At 44.3% G+C, this 19,926-nt stretch overlaps 2 protein-coding genes across 2 annotated transcripts in view; both read left to right on the forward strand.

The window, feature by feature from the left end:
- Positions 1-7,308, forward strand: part of LOC110533311 (ubiquitin domain-containing protein 2) — an 80,615-nt gene extending 73,307 nt beyond the window's left edge. The window contains exon 3 of the mRNA XM_036989675.2: positions 5,316-7,308. Within this exon, the coding sequence (XP_036845570.1) occupies positions 5,316-5,785 (470 nt within the window). The 3' untranslated portion in view covers positions 5,786-7,308. The remainder of the gene's footprint in view (positions 1-5,315) is intronic.
- An 8,520-nt stretch (positions 7,309-15,828) lies between these two features.
- LOC110533322 (interleukin-12 subunit beta) lies at positions 15,829-19,911 on the forward strand. The gene is made up of 9 exons (XM_021617429.3): positions 15,829-16,083; positions 16,231-16,327; positions 16,527-16,811; positions 17,049-17,154; positions 17,514-17,692; positions 17,915-18,066; positions 18,309-18,433; positions 19,474-19,504; positions 19,608-19,911. The coding sequence occupies exons 2-8, from the start codon at positions 16,231-16,233 to the stop codon at positions 19,499-19,501; spliced, it is 972 nt and encodes a 323-aa protein (XP_021473104.1). The 5' UTR covers positions 15,829-16,083; the 3' UTR covers positions 19,502-19,504; positions 19,608-19,911.
- Positions 19,912-19,926: the final 15 nt, after the last annotated feature.

Below are 19,926 nucleotides of genomic sequence, written 5' to 3' on the forward strand. Positions count from 1 at the left end.
TACAGGACATTCCTTTATGGCTGGGACACGTACAGGACTGGTCTTAATGACTGGGACACGTACAGGACTGGCCTTTATGGCTGGGACACGTACAGGACATTCCTTTATGACTGGGACACGTACAGGACTGGCCTTTATGGCTGGGACAGGTACAGGACTGGCCTTTATGGCCACGTACAGGACTGGCCTTTATGGCTGGGACACGTACAGGACTGGCCTTTATGGCTGGGACACGTACAGGACTGGCCTTTATGGCTGGGACACGTACAGGACATTCCTTTATGGCTGGGACACGTACAGGACTGACCTTTATGACTGGGACACGTACAGGACTGGCCTTTATGGCTGGGACACGTACAGGACATTCCTTTATGACTGGGACACGTACAGGACTGGCCTTAATGACTGGGACACGTACAGGACTGGCCTTTATGGCTGGGACACGTACAGGACATTCCTTTATGACTGGGACACGTACAGGACTGGCCTTTATGGCTGGGACAGGTACAGGACTGGCCTTTATGGCCACGTACAGGACTGGCCTTTATGGCTGGGACACGTTCAGGACATTCCTTTATGGCTGGGACACGTACAGGACAGTCCTTTATGGCTGGGACACATACAGGACTGGCCTTTATGGCTGGGACACATACAGGACTGGCCTTTATGGCTGGGACACGTACAGGACTGGCCTTTATGGCTGGGACACGTACAGGACTGGCCTTTATGACTGGGACACGTACAGGACTGGCCTTTATGGCTGGGACACGTACAGGACTGGCCTTTATGACTGGGACACGTACAGGACTGGCCTTTATGGCTGGGACACGTACAGGACTGGCCTTTATGGCTGGGACACGTACAGGACTGGCCTTTATGGCTGGGACACATACAGGACTGGCCTTTATGGCTGGGACACGTACAGGACATTCCTTTATGGCTGGGACACGTACAGGACTGGCCTTTATGGCTGGAACACATACAGGACTGGCCTTTATGGCTGGGACACGTACAGGACTGGCCTTTATGACTGGGACACGTACAGGACTGGCCTTTATGGCCACGTACAGGACTGGCCTTTATGACTGGGACACGTACAGGACTGGCCTTTATGGCTGGGACACGTACAGGACTGGCCTTTATGACTGGGACACGTACAGGACTGGCCTTTATGGCCACGTACAGGACTGGCCTTTATGACTGGGACACGTACAGGACTGGCCTTTATGGCTGGGACACGTACAGGACTGGCCTTTATGGCTGGGACACGTACAGGACTGGCCTTTATGGCTGGGACACGTACAGGACTGGCCTTTATGACTGGGACACGTACAGGACTGGCCTTTATGGCTGGGACACGTACAGGACTGGCCTTTATGGCTGGGACACGTACAGGACTGGCCTTTATGGCTGGAACACATACAGGACTGGCCTTTATGGCTGGGACACGTACAGGACTGGCCTTTAGGACTGGGACACGTACAGGACTGGCCTTTATGGCCACGTACAGGACTGGCCTTTATGGCTGGGACACATACAGGACTGGCCTTTATGGCTGGGACACATACAGGACTGGCCTTTATGACTGGGACACGTACAGGACTGGCCTTTATGGCTGGGACACGTACAGGACTGGCCTTTATGACTGGGACACGTACAGGACTGGCCTTTATGGCTGGGACACGTACAGGACTGGCCTTTATGGCTGGGACACGTACAGGACTGGCCTTTATGGCTGGGACACATACAGGACTGGCCTTTATGACTGTGACACGTACAGGACTGGCCTTTATGGCTGGGACACGTACAGGACTGGCCTTTATGACTGGGACACGTACAGGACTGGCCTTTATGGCTGGGACACGTTCAGGACTGGCCTTTATGGCTGGGACACGTACAGGACTGGCCTTTATGGCTGGGACACGTACAGGACTGGCCTTCATGGCTGGGACACGTACAGGACTGGCCTTTATGGCTGGGACACGTACAGGACTGGCCTTTATGGCCACGTACAGGACTGGTCTTTATGGCTGGGACACGTACAGGACTGGCCTTTATGGCTGGGACACGTACAGGACTGGCCTTTATGGCTGGGACACGTACAGGACTGGCCTTTATGACTGGGACACGTACAGGACTGGCCTTTATGGCTGGGACACATACAGGACTGGCCTTTATGACTGGGACACGTACAGGACTGGCCTTTATGGCTGGGACACGTACAGGACTGGCCTTTATGACTGGGACACGTACAGGACTGGCCTTTATGGCTGGGACACGTACAGGACTGGCCTTTATGGCTGGGACACGTACAGGACTGGCCTTTATGGCTGGGACACGTACAGGACTGGCCTTTATGGCTGGGACACGTACAGGACTGGCCTTTATGGCTGGGACACGTACAGGACTGGCCTTTATGGCTGGGACACGTACAGGACTGGCCTTTATGGCCACGTACAGGACTGGTCTTTATGGCTGGGACACGTACAGGACTGGCCTTTATGGCTGGGACACGTACAGGACTGGCCTTTATGGCTGGGACACGTACAGGACTGGCCTTTATGACTGGGACACATACAGGACTGGCCTTTATGGCTGGGACACGTACAGGACTGGCCTTTATGGCTGGGACACATACAGGACTGGCCTTTATGGCTGGGACACGTACAGGACTGGCCTTTATGGCTGGGACACGTACAGGACTGGCCTTTATGACTGGGACACATACAGGACTGGCCTTTATGGCTGGGACACGTACAGGACTGGCCTTTATGGCTGGGACACATACAGGACTGGCCTTTATGGCTGGGACACGTACAGGACTGGCCTTTATGGCTGGGACACGTACAGGACTGGGCTTTATGGCTGGGACACGTACAGGGCTGGCCGTTATGGCTGGGACACGTACAGGACTGGCCTATTCTCTAAAAGACATCTGTCAATCCATATCACATCACCAACACACATTTTATTACCACAATTCTGTCATTGTTCCTCTGCGCTGAAGTAGATTGCGTGTGTGTGTCCCTGCATCTGCTAATAAAAGGTGTGGGGGGGGGGGGCGCAGACAGACAGTGAAACCACAGAGTCGTCGTGTTGTGGTGTAACAGGTGTAGTGTGACGAACAGACAGCATGAAACCGCTACTCCCTCATCCTTCCTGAATTCCACACAAATAGAGAGTAGAGATGAGTCAATGACAAGTGTGTTCCCGTGTCATAGGTCAGTGAAACATCCTCCTTTCTATTCTCCCTCCTCTCTTTATTCTCTCTCCTCTCTTCTCCCTCCTCTCTGTTCTCTCTCTCTATTCTCTCTCCTTCCCTCTATTCTCCCTCCATCTCTCTCTCTATTCTCTCTCCTCTATTCTCCCTTTCTTTTCTCTATTCTCCCTCCATCTCTCTCTATTCTCTCCTCTATTCTCCCTTTCTCCTTCTCTTTTCTCCCTCCATCTCTCTCTATTCTCCCTATCTCCTCTCTGTTCTCCCTCTCCTTATCTCTATTCTCCCTCCTCTCTCTATTATCTCTCCTTCTCTCTCTATTCTTCCTCTATCTCTCTCTATTCTCTCTTCTCTCTATTCGTTCTCTATTCTCTCTCTTCTCTCTATTCTTTCTCTCTATTCTCTCTCTTCTCTCTATTCTCTCTCTTCTCTATTCTTTCTCTATATTCTCTCTATTCTCTCTCTTCTCTCTATTCTCTCTCTCCTCTCTATTCTTTCTCTCTATTCTCTCTCTCTATTCTCTCTATTCTCTCTCTTCTCTATTCTTTCTCTATATTCTCTCTCTATTCTCTCTCTTCTCTCTATTCTCTCTCTTCTCTCTATTCTTTCTCTATATTCTCTCTTCTCTATTCTTTCTCTATATTCTCTCTCTCTTCTTTCTCTATATTCTCTCTCTATTCTCTCTCTTCTCTCTATTCTTTCTCTATTCTCTCTCTTCTCTCTATTCTTTCTCTCTATTCTCTCTCTCTTCTCTCTATTCTCTCTCTTCTCTATTCTTTCTCTCTATTCTCTCTCTATTCTCTCTCTTCTCTCTATTCTCTCTCTCCTCTCTATTCTTTCTCTCTATTCTCTCTATTATCTCTCTTCTCTATTCTTTCTCTATATTCTCTCTCTATTCTCTCTCTTCTCTCTATTCTCTCCTCTCTATTATTACTCTCTATTCTCTCTCTCTTCTCTCTATTCTCTCTCTTCTCTCTATTATTTCTCTATTCTCTCTATTCTCTCTATTCTCTCTCTTCTCTATTCTTTCTCTATATTCTCTCGCTATTCTCTCTTCTCTCTATTCTCTCTCTCCTCTCTATTCTTTCTCTCTATTCTCTCTCTTCTCTCTATTCTCTCTCTTCTCTATTCATTCTCTATATTCTCTCTCTATTCTCTCTATTCTCTCTCTTCTCTCTATTCTTTCTCTATATTCTCTCTTCTCTCTTCTTTCTCTATATTCTCTCTATATTCTCTCTCTATTCTCTCTCTTCTCTCTATTCTCTCTCTTCTCTCTATTCTTTCTCTATATTCTCTCCTCTCTATTCTTTCTCTCTATTCTCTCCTCTCTATTCTTTCTCTCTATTATCTCTCCTTCTCTCTATATTCTTCCTCTCTCCTCTCTATTCTCTCTCCTCTCTATGTATTCTCTCTATTCTCTCTCTCTATTCTCTCTATTCTCTCTGTCAATATCTCTGTCTATTCTATATATTCTCTCTGTCTATTTTCTCTATTCTCTCTCTGTATTCTCTCTCTCTTCTCTCTATTCTCTCTGTCTATTCTCTGTCTATTCTGTCTATTCTCGCTATTCTCTCTGTCTATTCTCTCTCTCTCTGTCTATTCTCTCCCCTCTATCTCTCTCTCTCTCCTCTCTCTGTCTATTCTCTCCCCTCTCTCTCTCTCCTCTCTCTCTGTCTATTCTCTCTGTCTATTCTATCTATTCTCTCTGTCTATTCTCTCTGTCTATTCTCTGTCTATTCTCGCTGTCTATTCTCTCTATTCTCTCTGTCTATTCTCTCTCTCTGTCGATTCTCTCCCCCCTCTCTCTCTCCCCCCCCTCTCTCTCTCTCTCTCTCTGTCTATTCTCTCTCTATTCTATCCATCTAGTCAACATTCCATCAAGATGAACATATAAAAGAGTAATGGCATGATATGTGTAGAAATAAAAGCAGAGAGAGAGAGATTGAGAGTCAGAGCAGAGGTAGTAGACAGACCTGAATATAGTGGAATTCTATTGAAATGACTAGACGGTCAGACTGAGTAATTAACCAGATGTCATTGGTCTGTCCTGTTTAGTGATTGACTTTGTTCCTCTGTCCCTCTGTGTGTGTCCCTGCAGGCGCGCTGACGGAGTGCTATGATGAGCTGGGGAATCGCTACCAGCTGCCAGTCTACTGCCTGTCCCCACCCGTCAACATGATCGAGGAGAAGAGTGACCTTGAGAGCCTTGAGGTCAGCGAGCCCCCCCCCAGCGAGGGCCAGGAGTGCCAGCTACGCCTGCGTCTGTCCACGGGCCGGGACCTGCGCCTGGCGGTGAGGACCACGGACACGGTGCAGCACATGAAGCGGCAGCTGCAGGCGGTGGAGGGCGTGGCGGCGGCCACCCAGCGCTGGTTCTTCTCAGGCCGGCCGCTCACAGACAAGATGAAGCTGGAGGAGCTGAAGATCTCCAGGGACTACGTGGTGCAGGTGATCATCAGCCAGCCGCCCGCCCCCCTGCCCACCCAGGCACCTCCCGCCCCCACACCAACCACACCCACGTCCATGCCCGCCACACTGCCCCAGGACCCCACGCCCGTAGAGAACTAGTGCCTGGCACCTGGAGAGGGCACGCATGCAGGAAAAGACAGACCACCAAGGGAAGACCAGCTTTTGACAAGTGGAGATTTGGGTGCGGTTGTGAGGCAGACACGTGTCTGAGCAGATGAAGGAACAGTTCTGGAGAACCGAGCCGAGCTAGGTGGTCATGTAAAGTGTTTGTTTAGAGTTGTGTGAGGGTTTGTTAAGCTGTGTGCCCTCCCTCTCTCTTCTCCTCGCTCCTCCACGAGACAGGGAGGTGTTTCTGCAAGGCATGCTGGGATAGCAGCAGGGGTGTCTCTGTGCCTCAGCCAGAGCAGGAGGACTCCGCCTCCGTGACCGAAGACAACCAACCAGGAGCAGCAAGAGACTCCACCACAGGACAGGAACACCTGCTAACCTGGCATTTCAAAAATCTACCTTTTACAAAAACTCTTTAAAAAAAACTTGTCTTGTTTTTAGTGGAAACTGAACAACCAAAAAATAAGATCTGAGGAAACTATAGGAATATACAGTAACAGCCCATGTTGTTACAAACCATGTTCCAGAACCCCCTGCCTGTTCTCCATCTCCACTGTAGCTTCTAGTCAGCCAGCTGTCAGTCCTTCTATTAACCCCCCCCCCCCCGTAGTAGTAGCCTTGACCTGACCTGTAGCCTCTTTCTGCAGACGTTACATGTAGCTCTGCCAGTCAACTCGTCCTCCCTCGGGAGCCTTCCTCCCCCGGGAGCCTTCCTCCCTCGGGAGCTTTTCTCCCCCGGGAGCCATCCTCCCCCGGGACCCTTCCTCCCCCAGGAGCCTTCCTCCCCCGGGAGCCTACCTTTTAGTTGTGATCTTGGTTAGTGAAGTTAGTAGACCGTCACTGCGTCAGATTAGTTCCCTTCTCATTCCCCAGTAAACATCCCATTATGTAAACGTGACACTTTCACCCTCCTGTTTTCTGTTCATACCTGATATTATCTTAAGATGAACTACCGGAGGTTTCCGCAGAACTTAAAAAACTGTAATGTTGTACAAACTGAATGTGCTGGGATGAAGTGTCCATTGCAAAGTTTTTAATGACATTAATGTTTAGAAATTCTGCTTCACTGTACTTTAAGATACTTATCAGAGCAATGTATTTAGCATTGCGTAATCATTTGTGTGTGTGTAAGAGAGAGAGAGAGACAGAGACAGAAACCGAGAGAGAGACAGAGAGAGTGTACTGCATGTTTGAGAGGGTGTTGAGAGAAAGAGTGTTCAATATGTTCTGGTGACAAGAGTCAGACCTTATAACATAGAAGGGGTCACAACCTTAGCAGGACTCTAGGGGTTGTACCGTGGACAGACTAAGTCACACCAGTCGTCTTGACCTTTACTCCAGCAGCTGTTCACACTGACTTCCTCTGCATCTCTCGCGGTGTGTTTGAGTGTGTGTTTTTAAGGTACATTGAGACGTATTCATGAGGAACAAACAATGAATTTCAGAAACCCAGTTGCATATTTTGATGAAATAGAATGTTTTTAATTAAATTGACCAACATTTGTATGCCACAATTTCTGTGTCTCTCTCATTTCATTGGACCAGTTGATGGGAATAGAAGTGGCGCTGGGGTTTCAGTCAGGAAGGAAAAGCAGAATAAATGGAATGGCAAAGTGAACTAGCAGTAGTATAACCTGTCCCATACAGAGGTTACTGTACATTTAAAAACACGTTGATTACCATAGAAGTAGGGAAGTAGTATTGGGGGTGGGGGTGCTGTCATTTATTTCGCCAATGGGGGGACATATATTTTTTGCCCGTGCTGGTGCTGTAGATGGATATATCTGCTGATATAGGACTATTACAGTGCACTACTTTTGTAAAAATAATTATATACTATATATTTTTTAATTGTGATTTTTCAGAGGGTGTCAGTACCCCTACTTCCCTCGGCTATGAATCTATCTATAGATTCTATACCAACACAGATGTGAAGAACATCAGGGTAGGGGCGGCAGGGTAGCCTAGTGGTTAGAGTGTTGGACTAGTAACCGAAAGGTTGCAAGTTCAAATCCCCAAGCTGACAAGGTACAAGTCTGTTGTTCTGCTCCTGAACAGGCAGTTAACACCACTGTTCCTAGGCTGTCATTGAAAATAAGAATTTGTTCTTAACTGACTTGCCTAGTTAAATAAAGGTTAAATAAAAACAACAGTCATGTTCAGAAGGAACAAAACATATATTTTTCTCCTGTTTCGTACCTACTGACCATGACCCCTATTTGGGGTTCAGAGTCAAAGCACACTGGCATTGTGTTGTTGTGGCTTTACAGGATGTTGACCCTAGTCTGCAGCAGAGGAGGAAGACGAGCTCTACACTTCCTTCGTGGGGTTTCCACCCTTTGGAAAGACAATGAAAAACAGGGAAGCAGCTTTGTGAGCGTAGTTCCATATTTCCTCTCATCTGCTGACAGAATACATCCTTTTTTTGCATCACTGTAGAGAGAGATGGACCTTTTGTCCATGTTGGGAAGACTAAATAGTCTGCATGTTTACACAATACACAAATGTATTTAAAAAAATAATCCTAATTTAAATATATTTACATAAGTATTCAGACCCTTTGCTATGAGACTCGAAATTGAGCTCCGGTGCATCCAATTTCCATGTTTCTACAACTTGATTGGAGTCCACCTGTGGTAAATTAAATTGATTGGACATGATTTGGAAAGGCACACACCTGTCTATATAATGTCCCACAGTTGACAGTGAATGTCAGAGCAAAAAACAAGCCATGAGGTCGAAGGAATTGTCTGTAGAGCTCCGAGACAGGATTGGGTTGAGGCACAGATCTGGGGAAGGGTACCAAAAAATGTCTGCAGCATTTAAGGTTCCCAAGAACACAGTGGCCTCCATAATTCTTAAATGGAAGAAGTTTGGAAACACCAAGACTCTTCCTAGAGCTGGCCGCCCGGCTAAACTGAAAAATCATGGGAGAAGGGCCTTGGTCAGGGATGTGACCAAGAACCCGATGGTCAGCCTGACAAAGCTCCAGAGTTCCTCTGTGGAGATGGGAAAACCTTCCGGAAAGACAACCTGGCACCATCCCTACGGTGAAACATGGTGGTGGCAGCATCATGCTGTGGGAATGTTTTTCAGCTGCAGGGACTGGAAGACTAGTCAGGATCGAGGGAAAGAGGAAAGGAACGAAGTACAGAGATCCTTGATGAAAACCTGCTCCAGAGCACTCAGCACCTCAGACTGGGGCGAAGGTTCATCTTCCAACAGAACAATGACCCTAAGCACACAGCCAAGACAACACAAGAGTGGCTTCGGGACAAGTCTGAATGTCCTTGAGTGGCCCAGCCAGAGATCCGGACTTGAACCCGATCAAACATCTCTGGAGAGACCTGAAAATAGCTGTGCAGCGACACTCCCCATCCAACCTGACAGAGCTTGAGATGATCTGCAGATATCTGCCAAAGTTGCTTCAACAATGGGTCTGAATACTAATGTAAATGTGATATTTCAGTTTATTTTAAATGTTATTTGGTCAAACATTTCTACAACCTGTTTGCTTTGTCATTATGGGGTATTGTGTGTAGATTGATGAGGGGGAAAAAAACTATATAATCCATTTTAGAATAAGGCTGTAACGTAACAAAATGTGGAAAAACTCAAGGGGTCGGAATACTTTCTGAAAGCACTGTAATTCTGGATATTAAAAAAAGGTTTAAACTATACCAAACTGTTTACAAATCTAACTGGCTTACAGTGCCTTGCGAAAGTATTCGGCCCCCTTGAACTTTGCGACCTTTTGCGACATTTCAGGCTTCAAACATAAAGATATAAAACTGTATTTTTTTGTGAAGAATCAACAACAAGTGGGACACAATCATGAAGTAGAACGACATTTATTGGATATTTCAAACTTTTTTAACAAATCAAAAACTGAAAAATTGGGCGTGCAAAATTATTCAGCCCCTTTACTTTCAGTGCAGCAAACTCTCTCCAGAAGTTCAGTGAGGATCTCTGAATGATCCAATGTTGACCTAAATGACTAATGATGATAAATACAATCCACCTGTGTGTAATCAAGTCTCCATATAAATGCACCTGCACTGTGATAGTCTCAGAGGTCCGTTAAAAGCGCAGAGAGCATCATGAAGAACAAGGAACACACCAGGCAGGTCCGAGATACTGTTGTGAAGAAGTTTAAAGCCGGATTTGGATACAAAAAGATTTCCCAAGCTTTAAACATCCCAAGGAGCACTGTGCAAGCGATAATATTGAAATGGAAGGAGTATCAGACCACTGCAAATCTACCAAGACCTGGCCGTCCCTCTAACCTTTCAGCTCATACAAGGAGAAGACTGATCAGAGATGCAGCCAAGAGGCCCATGATCACTCTGGATGAACTGCAGAGATCTACAGCTGAGGTGGGAGACTCTGTCCATAGGACAACAATCAGTCGTATATTGCACAAATCTGGCCTTTATGGAAGAGTGGCAAGAAGAAAGCCATTTCTTAAAGATATCCATAAAAAGTGTTGTTTAAAGTTTGCCACAAGCCACCTGGGAGACACACCAAACATGTGGAAGAAGGTGCTCTGGTCAGATGAAACCAAAATTGAACTTTTTGGCAACAATGCAAAACGTTATGTTTGGCGTAAAAGCAACACAGCTCATCACCCTGAACACACCATCCCCACTGTCAAACATGGTGGTGGCAGCATCATGGTTTGGGCCTGCTTTTCTTCAGCAGGGACAGGGAAGATGGTTAAAATTGATAGGAAGATGGATGGAGCCAAATACAGGACCATTCTGGAAGAAAACCTGATGGAGTCTGCAAAAGACCTGAGACTGGGACGGAGATTTGTCTTCCAACAAGACAATGATCCAAAACATAAAGCAAAATCTACAATGGAATGGTTCAAAAATAAACATATCCAGGTGTTAGAATGGCCAAGTCAAAGTCCAGACCTGAATCCAATCGAGAATCTGTGGAAAGAACTGAAAACTGCTGTTCACAAATGCTCTCCATCCAACCTCACTGAGCTCGAGCTGTTTTGCAAGGAGGAATGGGAAAAAAATGTCTCTCGATGTGCAAAACTGATAGAGACATACCCCAAGCGACTTACAGCTGTAATCGCAGCAAAAGGTGGCGCTACAAAGTATTAACTTAAGGGGGCTGAATAATCTTGCACGCCCAATTTTTCTGTTTTTGATTTGTTAAAAAAGTTGGAAATATCCAATAAATGTCGTTCCACTTCATGATTGTGTCCCACTTGTTGTTGATTCTTCACAAAAAAATACAGTTTTATATCTTTATGTTTGAAGCCTGAAATGTGGCAAAAGGTCGCAAAGTTCAAGGGGGCCGAATACTTTCGCAAGGCACTGTATGTTTGATCGTTTACAGTAATAAGGTCAGGTAATTTCCTGCAAGAGGAACTCAGCTGTCAGCTATAAATTATCAGTTGTTTAGCTTGTGAACCCCTGCCCTCATAATATTTTCATACTTTATAAATACATCCTATTATTTGTCAGATGAAATGCATTCAGGAATTTCCCCTGCCCATGTGAAAGACTGATAGGATGTATTGGTGGAGGGAAAACCAGAGAACATGATCTGATATTACATTTACATTTCAGTCATTTAACTCGTATCCAGAGCGACTGAGGGCATTCATCTTAAGAGAGCTAGATGGGACATAGTAAGTAAAGTAGCTATCAGCAAAGTCAGTGCTAGCGGGGAAAGAAAGTGTGAGTGTTAGTTCACAAAATGCAAGGATGTAAAAAAAAAAAAAACTTTTTTTTTATTAAGCAATATTGTTGGAAGTTTGTTCTCGTCAATGATTATGGGTTTTTTTCACGTTGTACTGGCACATACCAATGATGTACAATAAATAAGCCCTGGATTGCAGATGCTATGTATTGGCCATTAAGAGGCTTTGAAGCCAACGGTCGGCCATATTGGTACTCCCCATTAGGAGCAGTGCTCCATAGGAATGAATGGAATTCTACAGTATTTCAAGTAAATGTTTCAAGGACAAAATTACATGTATTTTTTGTAGTGGGGACAGAAACATCAGAACTTTCAATTTAGCTCACATAATATAGTTTTAAAGTTCAGTTGTCTGTGATAGATTAAACGTGGCAAAAACGCATTTATAGAGCTTCCAGAATATTTTTTCACAACGGTGGGGGAGTGCCAAGATGGAGGTGCAGTGGCTTCAAAACAGCGCCCCCTGGTATCCATCTAGTGTATATAGAAATATCTGTACATACTTACACTGTGCACAAAACAGTAGGAACACCTGCTCCTTCCATGACATAGCCTGACCAGGTGAAAACTATGATTCCTTATAGATGTCACCGGTTAAATCCACTTCAATCAGTGTAGATAAAGGGAAAGTGACAGGTTAAAGAAGGATTTTGTATGTGTGCCATCCAGAGGGTGAATGGGCAAGACAAAAGATTTAAGTGTCTTTGAACAGAGTATGGTACACAGGAGGTTGGTGGCTTCTTAATTGGGGAGGACAGGCTCGTGGTAATATCTGGAGCGGAATAGGTGGAATGGTATTAAATACATCAAACACATTGTATGTTGGAACCATTATGGCTCTATGTTAGAACCATTTTGGCTGTATGTTGGAACTTCGTTCCAATACGAGCCGTCCTCCTCTCAGCAGCCTCCACTGGCTCCACACCTGTTATTTATGTCTACTGGTATGGTAATAGGTGCCAGGGACACTGGTTTGAGTGTGTCAAGAACTGCAACGCTGCTGGGTTTTTCATGCTCAACAGTTTCCCTCGTGTATCAAGATCCACATCCAACCAATTTGACACAACTGTGGGAAGCATTGAAGTCAACATGGGCCAGCATCCCCTGTGGAACGCTTTCTACACGTTGTAAAGTCCGTGGCCCGACAAATTGAGGCTGTTCTGAGGGCAAAGGGGTTACAACTCAATATTACGAACGCATTCCTAATGTTTTGCACACTCAGTGTACAGTCAGGGGTGTTGAGCTCACAATTAAAACTATTTTATATTTCTCAGGAGACCCAAAACAACACGTGCCACAACACATTCACCCCATATGACACCTCTGCAACAATGGGGCGGCAGGTCAAATACATAACAATCATGTCCCTGAATATGGCTATATGAAGCCGAACAATGTAGTCTGTTATTATGACTTTATCAAATGTGACATTAATTGGATTGTATGACATTGAGAGAGGCCCTATGACAGCTACAGGGACACCTCAGAGGAAATCATTGGGAAAGATTATAATGCTCTCAGCTCGCCTCTCCCTTGCAATTAGTCTGATGGTGTAATCCACTCCTCTGTAAACGGATGCCATATCTAATCAACATTCCAACGCTAGGCTAATTAGTAGGCCATCTCATCTGGGGGAGGATTCTACTGCTGCTACTGATCTCTACCCTGCATCCTAATGGTTCTAACATAGAGCCAAAATGGTTCCAACATAGAGCCAAAATGGTTCCAACATAGAGCCAAAATGGTTCCAACATAGAGCCAAAACGGTTCCAACATAGAGACAAAACGGTTCCAACATAGAGCCAAAATGGTTCTAACATAGAGCTATAATGGTTCCAACATAGAGCCAAAATGGTTCCAACATAGAGACAAAATGGTTCCAACATAGAGCCAAAATGGTTCCAACATAGAGCCAAAATGGTTCCAACATAGAGACATAATGGTTCCAACATACAGCCAAAATGGTTCTAACACAGAGCCATAATGGTTCCAACATACAGCCAAAATGGTTCCAACATACAGCCAAAATGGTTCCAACATAGAGCCAAAACGGTTCCAGCATAGAGCCATAATGGTTCCAACATACAGCCATAATGGTTCCAACATAGAGCCATAATGGTTCCAACATACTGCCATAATGGTTCCAACATACAGCCAAAATGGTTCCAACATAGAGCCAAAACGGTTCCAACAGCCAAAACGGTTCCAACATAGAGCCATAATGGTTCCAACATAGAGCCATAATGGTTCCAACATATAGCCAAAATGGTTCCAACATAGAGCCATAATGGTTCCAACATAGAGCCATAATGGTTCCAACATAGAGCCATAATGGTTCCAACATAGAGCCATAATGGTTCCAACATAGAGCCAAAATGGTTCCAACATAGAGCCATAATGGTTCCAACATAGAGCCATAATGGTTCCAACATAGAGCCATAATGGTTCCAACATACAGCCATAATGGTTCCAACATACAGCCAAAATGGTTCCAACATAGAGCCATAATGGTTCCAACATAGAGCCATAATGGTTCCAACATAGAGCCATAATGGTTCCAACATAGAGCCATAATGGTTCCAACATACAGCCATAATGGTTCCAACATAGAGCCAAAATGGTTCCAACATAGAGCCATAATGGTTCCAACATAGAGCCATAATGGTTCCAACATAGAGCCATAATGGAAGAGTCAAAGGAAGCACAGAGTGAGATTAATTCCCCAGCTTGTTTTATGAAACAATTACGATTTTATTTGTCAGGGGTCTTTACTGTAAAAACACAAACTCGGATTAAGTTCATTCGACTCCAAATGGGTGAATGTCACTGGATAAGATATTCAAAAATAAATCACACAAAAGCGTGTTTAAGTGAAGAAAACTAAAATGAACATATTTGTGATATTATCAGTGTGGATGTGGAATCTTTGTAACCAGTATCCCTTGCTGATGTAACCCATGTGAGAGCTATGTGACTAAAGAGTTTGATTAGATGAGGGGGAACTGAAGGGGAACTGTGTGGTAATGTAGATTTGATTCATTCTCCATCAAACATGTGTTAAATATATTAAAGGACAATTCATCTTGTGGAAATCCCTGAAAATAGTCTTTCAGAAATTGGACATTTAGACTGAGGTTTTCCACCTGTGGTACAGTAAACCCCTGAATGGCAATCCGCTTTCCCAAATCAACTTTCACACTCTTTACCTACTTCCACTTTTTCCTCACAATCTATGAATTCTCACTCGCATGTATAGTTACAAATGTACTATATACAGCTATTAGCTACACATCTAGGAACCCCCTCCACAAAGACAAAGTTCCCTAATGCAGACTACACGACTCAAGTGTTGGTAGATACTAGGTAGGCACATGATTCTCACTTCAACCCACCCATTTCCAGTTCCCTTTAGTCTCTTTCTATTGTTTGGTCTCAGTGTTCTACTTCCTGGGTTGCTATCCTAACCTCAATTCACACAAATGTTCTCTAAAGTCTGGGTGTAAACCTGTCGTGTTATATGGCACAGCTAGGCAACTACATACCTCATCACCATATTGTTTTCATTTACTTTTTTTGTTGCTCTTTTGCACACCAGTATTTCTACATGCACATCCTCATCTGCACATCTATCACTCCAGTGTTAATTTGCTAAATTGTAATTACTTCGCTACTATTGGCCTTTTTATTGCCTTACCTCCTTACTCCATTTGCACACATCGTATATAGACTTTTTAAAATTGTGTTATTGACTGTGTGTTTGTTTTACTCCATGTGTAACTCTGTGTCGTTGTTTGTGTCAAACTGCTTTGCTTTATCTTGGCCAGGTCGCAATTGTAAATGAGAACTTGTTCTCAACTGGCCTACCTGGTTAATGTAGCCTATGGATGTAGCCCACAGTAAGAACCAAGTCATGCCCCTTCAGAAAGAGAAACTAGTGTGGGATATTGGGATGATGTATTCACGCTTCAGTACTGTATTGCAGAGCAGAGGTCAATAGAGGTTTTGTATGTGCTGACAAAGCACATTTCCCTCAGGAAAGAACTGACTTTCATTCATATTCTCATTATAAGGAAGGACAGCTCATGCAGAAATTAAAAAGAAAAAGCACATGCTTCCTGAATCCTGCTCTAGTGAAATGTATTTAGGGGATTTAAGTGTGCACACATATTTTATACTGAACCACGTGGAACCCTAACCACACATCACAATGCTCTCCTGTCCATCTTAGACCAAAGTGGGAATGAGTTCCCCCATACCACTGCTGATGTCACGGGACTTGTGACCAGGTCATTAGCTGATTTCTGGATTGCGTCACCACTACATTGGTAGTGACATCAGTCACCATTCCACAGAAAACAGGGCCTTCCATTCAGCAGTCTAGTGCTTACCTTAACTGACTATACATTCTCAAACACACCGATCATCAAAAAAAATATGAGACTGATAGGTGATCAGTTCCTCTTCCTTGTCAGGATTCACTTCTGTTCCACTGATCTATAAATACTGCCTGGGTCCACCTGACAATACTACAGCCAGGAGAAACACTCTGTTCACATCTCATTATCAAGGTAAGATATGACATACTTCTACAGTATAACCTGGTTGATTAAAGTCTATTTAACTTTGTCTGGTTAGGGAGAACGGTCATTAACATTTAGATACAATACATAGACATGAACTTTTAAAGTACTGTTGTTGTTTTGTCTGTCTGCCAGATGAACATGTTACTACACCATGTCCTGTGTCTCATCCTTCACGTGGTATCAAGCAGCCAGTATGGGACAGAGACCATCGAGACTCTCATGCCAAATGGTGAATGTTTCAGGCTACATATAATCTTATCTTTACCCATCTTCTCCTCTTGACATATACACTATCTACTTCTGGTTGAATAACTTACGCTGTCATAATATTTCTATGTCGGGAGATTAATGAAATTCAAACATTTGTGTAAAACAAATGTTCGACATGAACGATGTACTAAAAAGAGTGGTGGCCATGTGGTTCCCAGTGAAGGTGGTGAAGGTGGATCTGAGGATCTTCACTGAGACGCAGGTCCCTCTGCTCTGTGGGGACTCCTATCAGGACACAGAGGTGATCTGGATGAAGGACAGTGAGCGTGAAGGACAAGGGAACCAGATCCAGGTGAAAGTTGAGGAGATGATGGGAGCGAACTACAGCTGCCACAATGCTGCTGGAGACTACCTCAACCACACTCTGGTGCTGGTGCAGGACATACCATCGCCCAACAGAACGAGACGCATCCTGGAGAAGTCACATGATGCAGATGAGAATGGTGTGTGTGTGTGTGTGTGTGTGTGCGCGAGAGAGAGAGAGAGTTTCCACCCTCTCTCATTCTGTTTCTCTTTTTACCCAGAGTACATAAGATGTTTGGTGTGTGTGTGTGCGCGTGTGTGTTTGTGTGTGTGTGTGTGTGTGTGTGTGTGCGTGTGCGTGTGCGTGTGTGTGTGTGTGTGCGTGAGAGAGAGAGAGAGTTTCCACCCTCTCTCATTCTGTTTCTCTTTTTACCCAGAGTACATAAGATGTTTGGCAAAAAATTACAATGGAACATTTCATTGCTTTTGGAAGAAGACCACCTATCGGACGTCAGCTGTTGTTGCTCTGGTCCAAGTAGGACAGTAAGTCATCAAACATACAGCAGATTAAATACGTATGACCAATGGGCTGATCTCATGTACTGATGGTTACATTATTTGATCTTGTCGCAGGAGTGATGCTAGTCGAAGTTAATACTACAACAGTGCAAACGCTCTCTCCACTGACTCTCCGTTGACTCTCTAATGACTCTCCAATGACTATCCATTGACTCTCCACTGACTCTCCGTTGACTCTCCACTGACTCTCCGTTGAGTCTCCACGGACTCTCCCTTGACTCTCTGTGAAGAGCTTTTGATTTGTTGTTATGTTTGAAAATGAGTCTTCTTTCAGAGAGTGAGAAGTCCCAAGGCTAACCAGGAGATTTGTGTCCCTCATCCAGGTTCTCTGGCAGAAACTTCTCCTGCTCCGTTCACAGTGATGGTGCAGGTTTGACCTGTGAGGACCTGGACAGCTGTTCCTTTGCTGAGGAGGTGTCTCGTATCGACCTGACCGTCTACTTCAGGAGCAACTACCTCCTAGAGGACTACACCGTTACACCGTTCTACATACGAGAAATAGGTACAGTAAGGCCAAGGAAAACATGTCCTCCACACTCATTCACTGGAATTAGCATCGTCACATCATTCAGGTTAATATACCCTACATCTCATTCCATCCTTGTTTCATGTAGACATGCTTTCTGTTGTGCAGTACATCATGGGATTCATATGGCCACCGCTTCATCCAATTTGAACCTTCAGTAATATTGGTTCTGTCTGGTCTCCTTCTCTCCCTCGTCAGTGGAGACAGACAAGATCCACATCACCAAGGTGGAGGGGAACACCTTTCAATGGGGGTACCCTGCCACGTGGAGCCTCCCATGCTCTTACTACCCCCTCACATTCCAGGTCAAAGTGGTGCACGCCAGGGAAAGCTGTGACTCTGAAAAACAGGTATAAGCCCATTTTTATACAACAATTTTGTTCTTGAAATCATCAATATCGCGAATTGTGATGAAGTCTTGATTAACCATTTCATCTAGTCTGTGATACTATGTCAATCTTTACAATCATTACTTTTACAACATGGTACTCTGTAATTGTGACTTCATACATGTATTAATGTGTAGAAGAACATTGTCACCAGGGATGAAATTCTAAGATGAGGGTACCCTCTCTCCTCACTTGATATATAGCTCCTTCTAAAGGAAACCAAAGAAACAAAGTTAACCGTCGTTCACAGCTCCAAGAGGTATCGTTTCTGCCTGCGGGCGAAGGATGAACTGGTTGACCGTCCCTGGTGTCAGTGGACCGATTACGAGTGAGTCGTCTTTTTCACCAGCTCTCTAGCTTTTTCACTAGCTCTCTAGCGTTTTCACTAGCTCTAGCTTTTTCACCAGCTCTCTAGCTTATTCACCAGCTCTCTAGCTTTTTCACTAGCTCTCTAGCGTTTTCACTAGCTCTAGCTTTTTCACCAGCTCTCTAGCTTTTTCACCAGCTCTCTAGCTTTTTCACCAGCTCTCTAGCTTTTTCTCTAGCTCTCTAGCTTTTTCACCAGCTCTCTAGCTCTCTAGCTTTTTCACCAGCTCTCTAGCTCACTAGCTTTTTCACCAGCTCTCTAGCTCTCTAGCTTTTTCCACTAGCTCTCTAGCTTTTTCACCAGCTCTCTAGCTTTTTCACCAGCTCTCTAGCTTTTTCTCTAGCTCTCTAGCTTTTTCACCAGCTCTCTAGCTTTTTCACTAGCTCTCTAGCTTTTTCACCAGCTCTCTAGCTTTTTCACCAGCTCTCTAGCTTTTTCACCAGCTCTCTAGCTTTTTCACCAGCTCTCTAGCTTTTTCACTAGCTCTCTAGCTTTTTCACCAGCTCTCTAGCTTTTTCACCAGCTCTCTAGCTTTTTCACCAGCTCTCTAGCTTTTTCACCAGCTCTCTAGATTTTTCACTAGCTCTCTAGCTTTTTCACCAGCTCTCTAGCTTTTTCACCAGCTCTCTAGCTCTCTAGCTTTTTCACCAGCTCTCTAGCTTTTTCACCAGCTCTCTAGCTCTCTAGCTTTTTCCTCTAGCTCTCTAGCTTTTTCACCAGCTCTAGCTTTTTCACCAGCTCTCTAGCTTTTTCATTTGCTTTATTTCTTTCTTCAGTTTGTTTTAGTAAATACTTTCTTACAACGTTTAGTTTTCTTCTTAAAACTGCCTTGTTGGTTAAGGGCTTGTAAGGAAGAAGTTCACTGTAAGGTCTAAACCTGTTGTATTCAGCGCATTGGACAAATAACATTTGATTAGCTCTAATACACAGCTTTGTGAGAAGTTTAGGAGTGTGCTAAACTGTGCATAGACGAAAGGTTTGTGACTGTGTTTGTACAACAGGGTAAAGCATCACCATAAGAAACATTGACAGGTATGATGGCTCAATCTATAACATTTGAATAGCATGTTATTTCATCATAATTTTTCAGTTAATGTGACGTTTCTAGAAAATTCTGATTTCTTTCTCTTTATAGTAAAAAGGAAAACCCACCCAGATGACAGACAACATACCATCACTCAGCTTCAACCATCACATCCAAATACGTCTCGTCACTGAACAGAGATTTTGTTTTACATTATACCGAAGAGTATAAAATGCAATGTAGTATATTATGATTGTTGTAATTCGAATGTAAGGAAAGTTATTTATTAATTTGCAATAGTTCTGAAATGTAACCATGATTTATGTTATTTATCTTGTATGTTTCATTACTGTAGCGTGAATATTTGTCTAAATAATGAAATAGATACAAAAAAAATAAAAGCCCATCACTCAGATACATGCCCCTGCTC

The sequence above is a fragment of the Oncorhynchus mykiss genome, chromosome 10 (assembly GCF_057628025.1).
Source record: "Oncorhynchus mykiss isolate SJ-2025 chromosome 10, ASM5762802v1, whole genome shotgun sequence".
Lineage (NCBI taxonomy): Eukaryota > Metazoa > Chordata > Actinopteri > Salmoniformes > Salmonidae > Oncorhynchus > Oncorhynchus mykiss.

Excerpts from the sequence above, each read along its gene's own strand:
- LOC110533322 (XM_021617429.3), top strand. The coding sequence starts at position 16,231 with ATGAACATGTTACTACACCATGTCCTGTGTCTCATCCTTCACGTGGTA. Across the intron at positions 17,693-17,914 it reads GTTCTACATACGAGAAATAG|TGGAGACAGACAAGATCCAC; the intron begins GTACAGTAAGGC and ends CTCCCTCGTCAG. Across the intron at positions 18,434-19,473 it reads TGTCAGTGGACCGATTACGA|GGTAAAGCATCACCATAAGA; the intron begins GTGAGTCGTCTT and ends TTTGTACAACAG.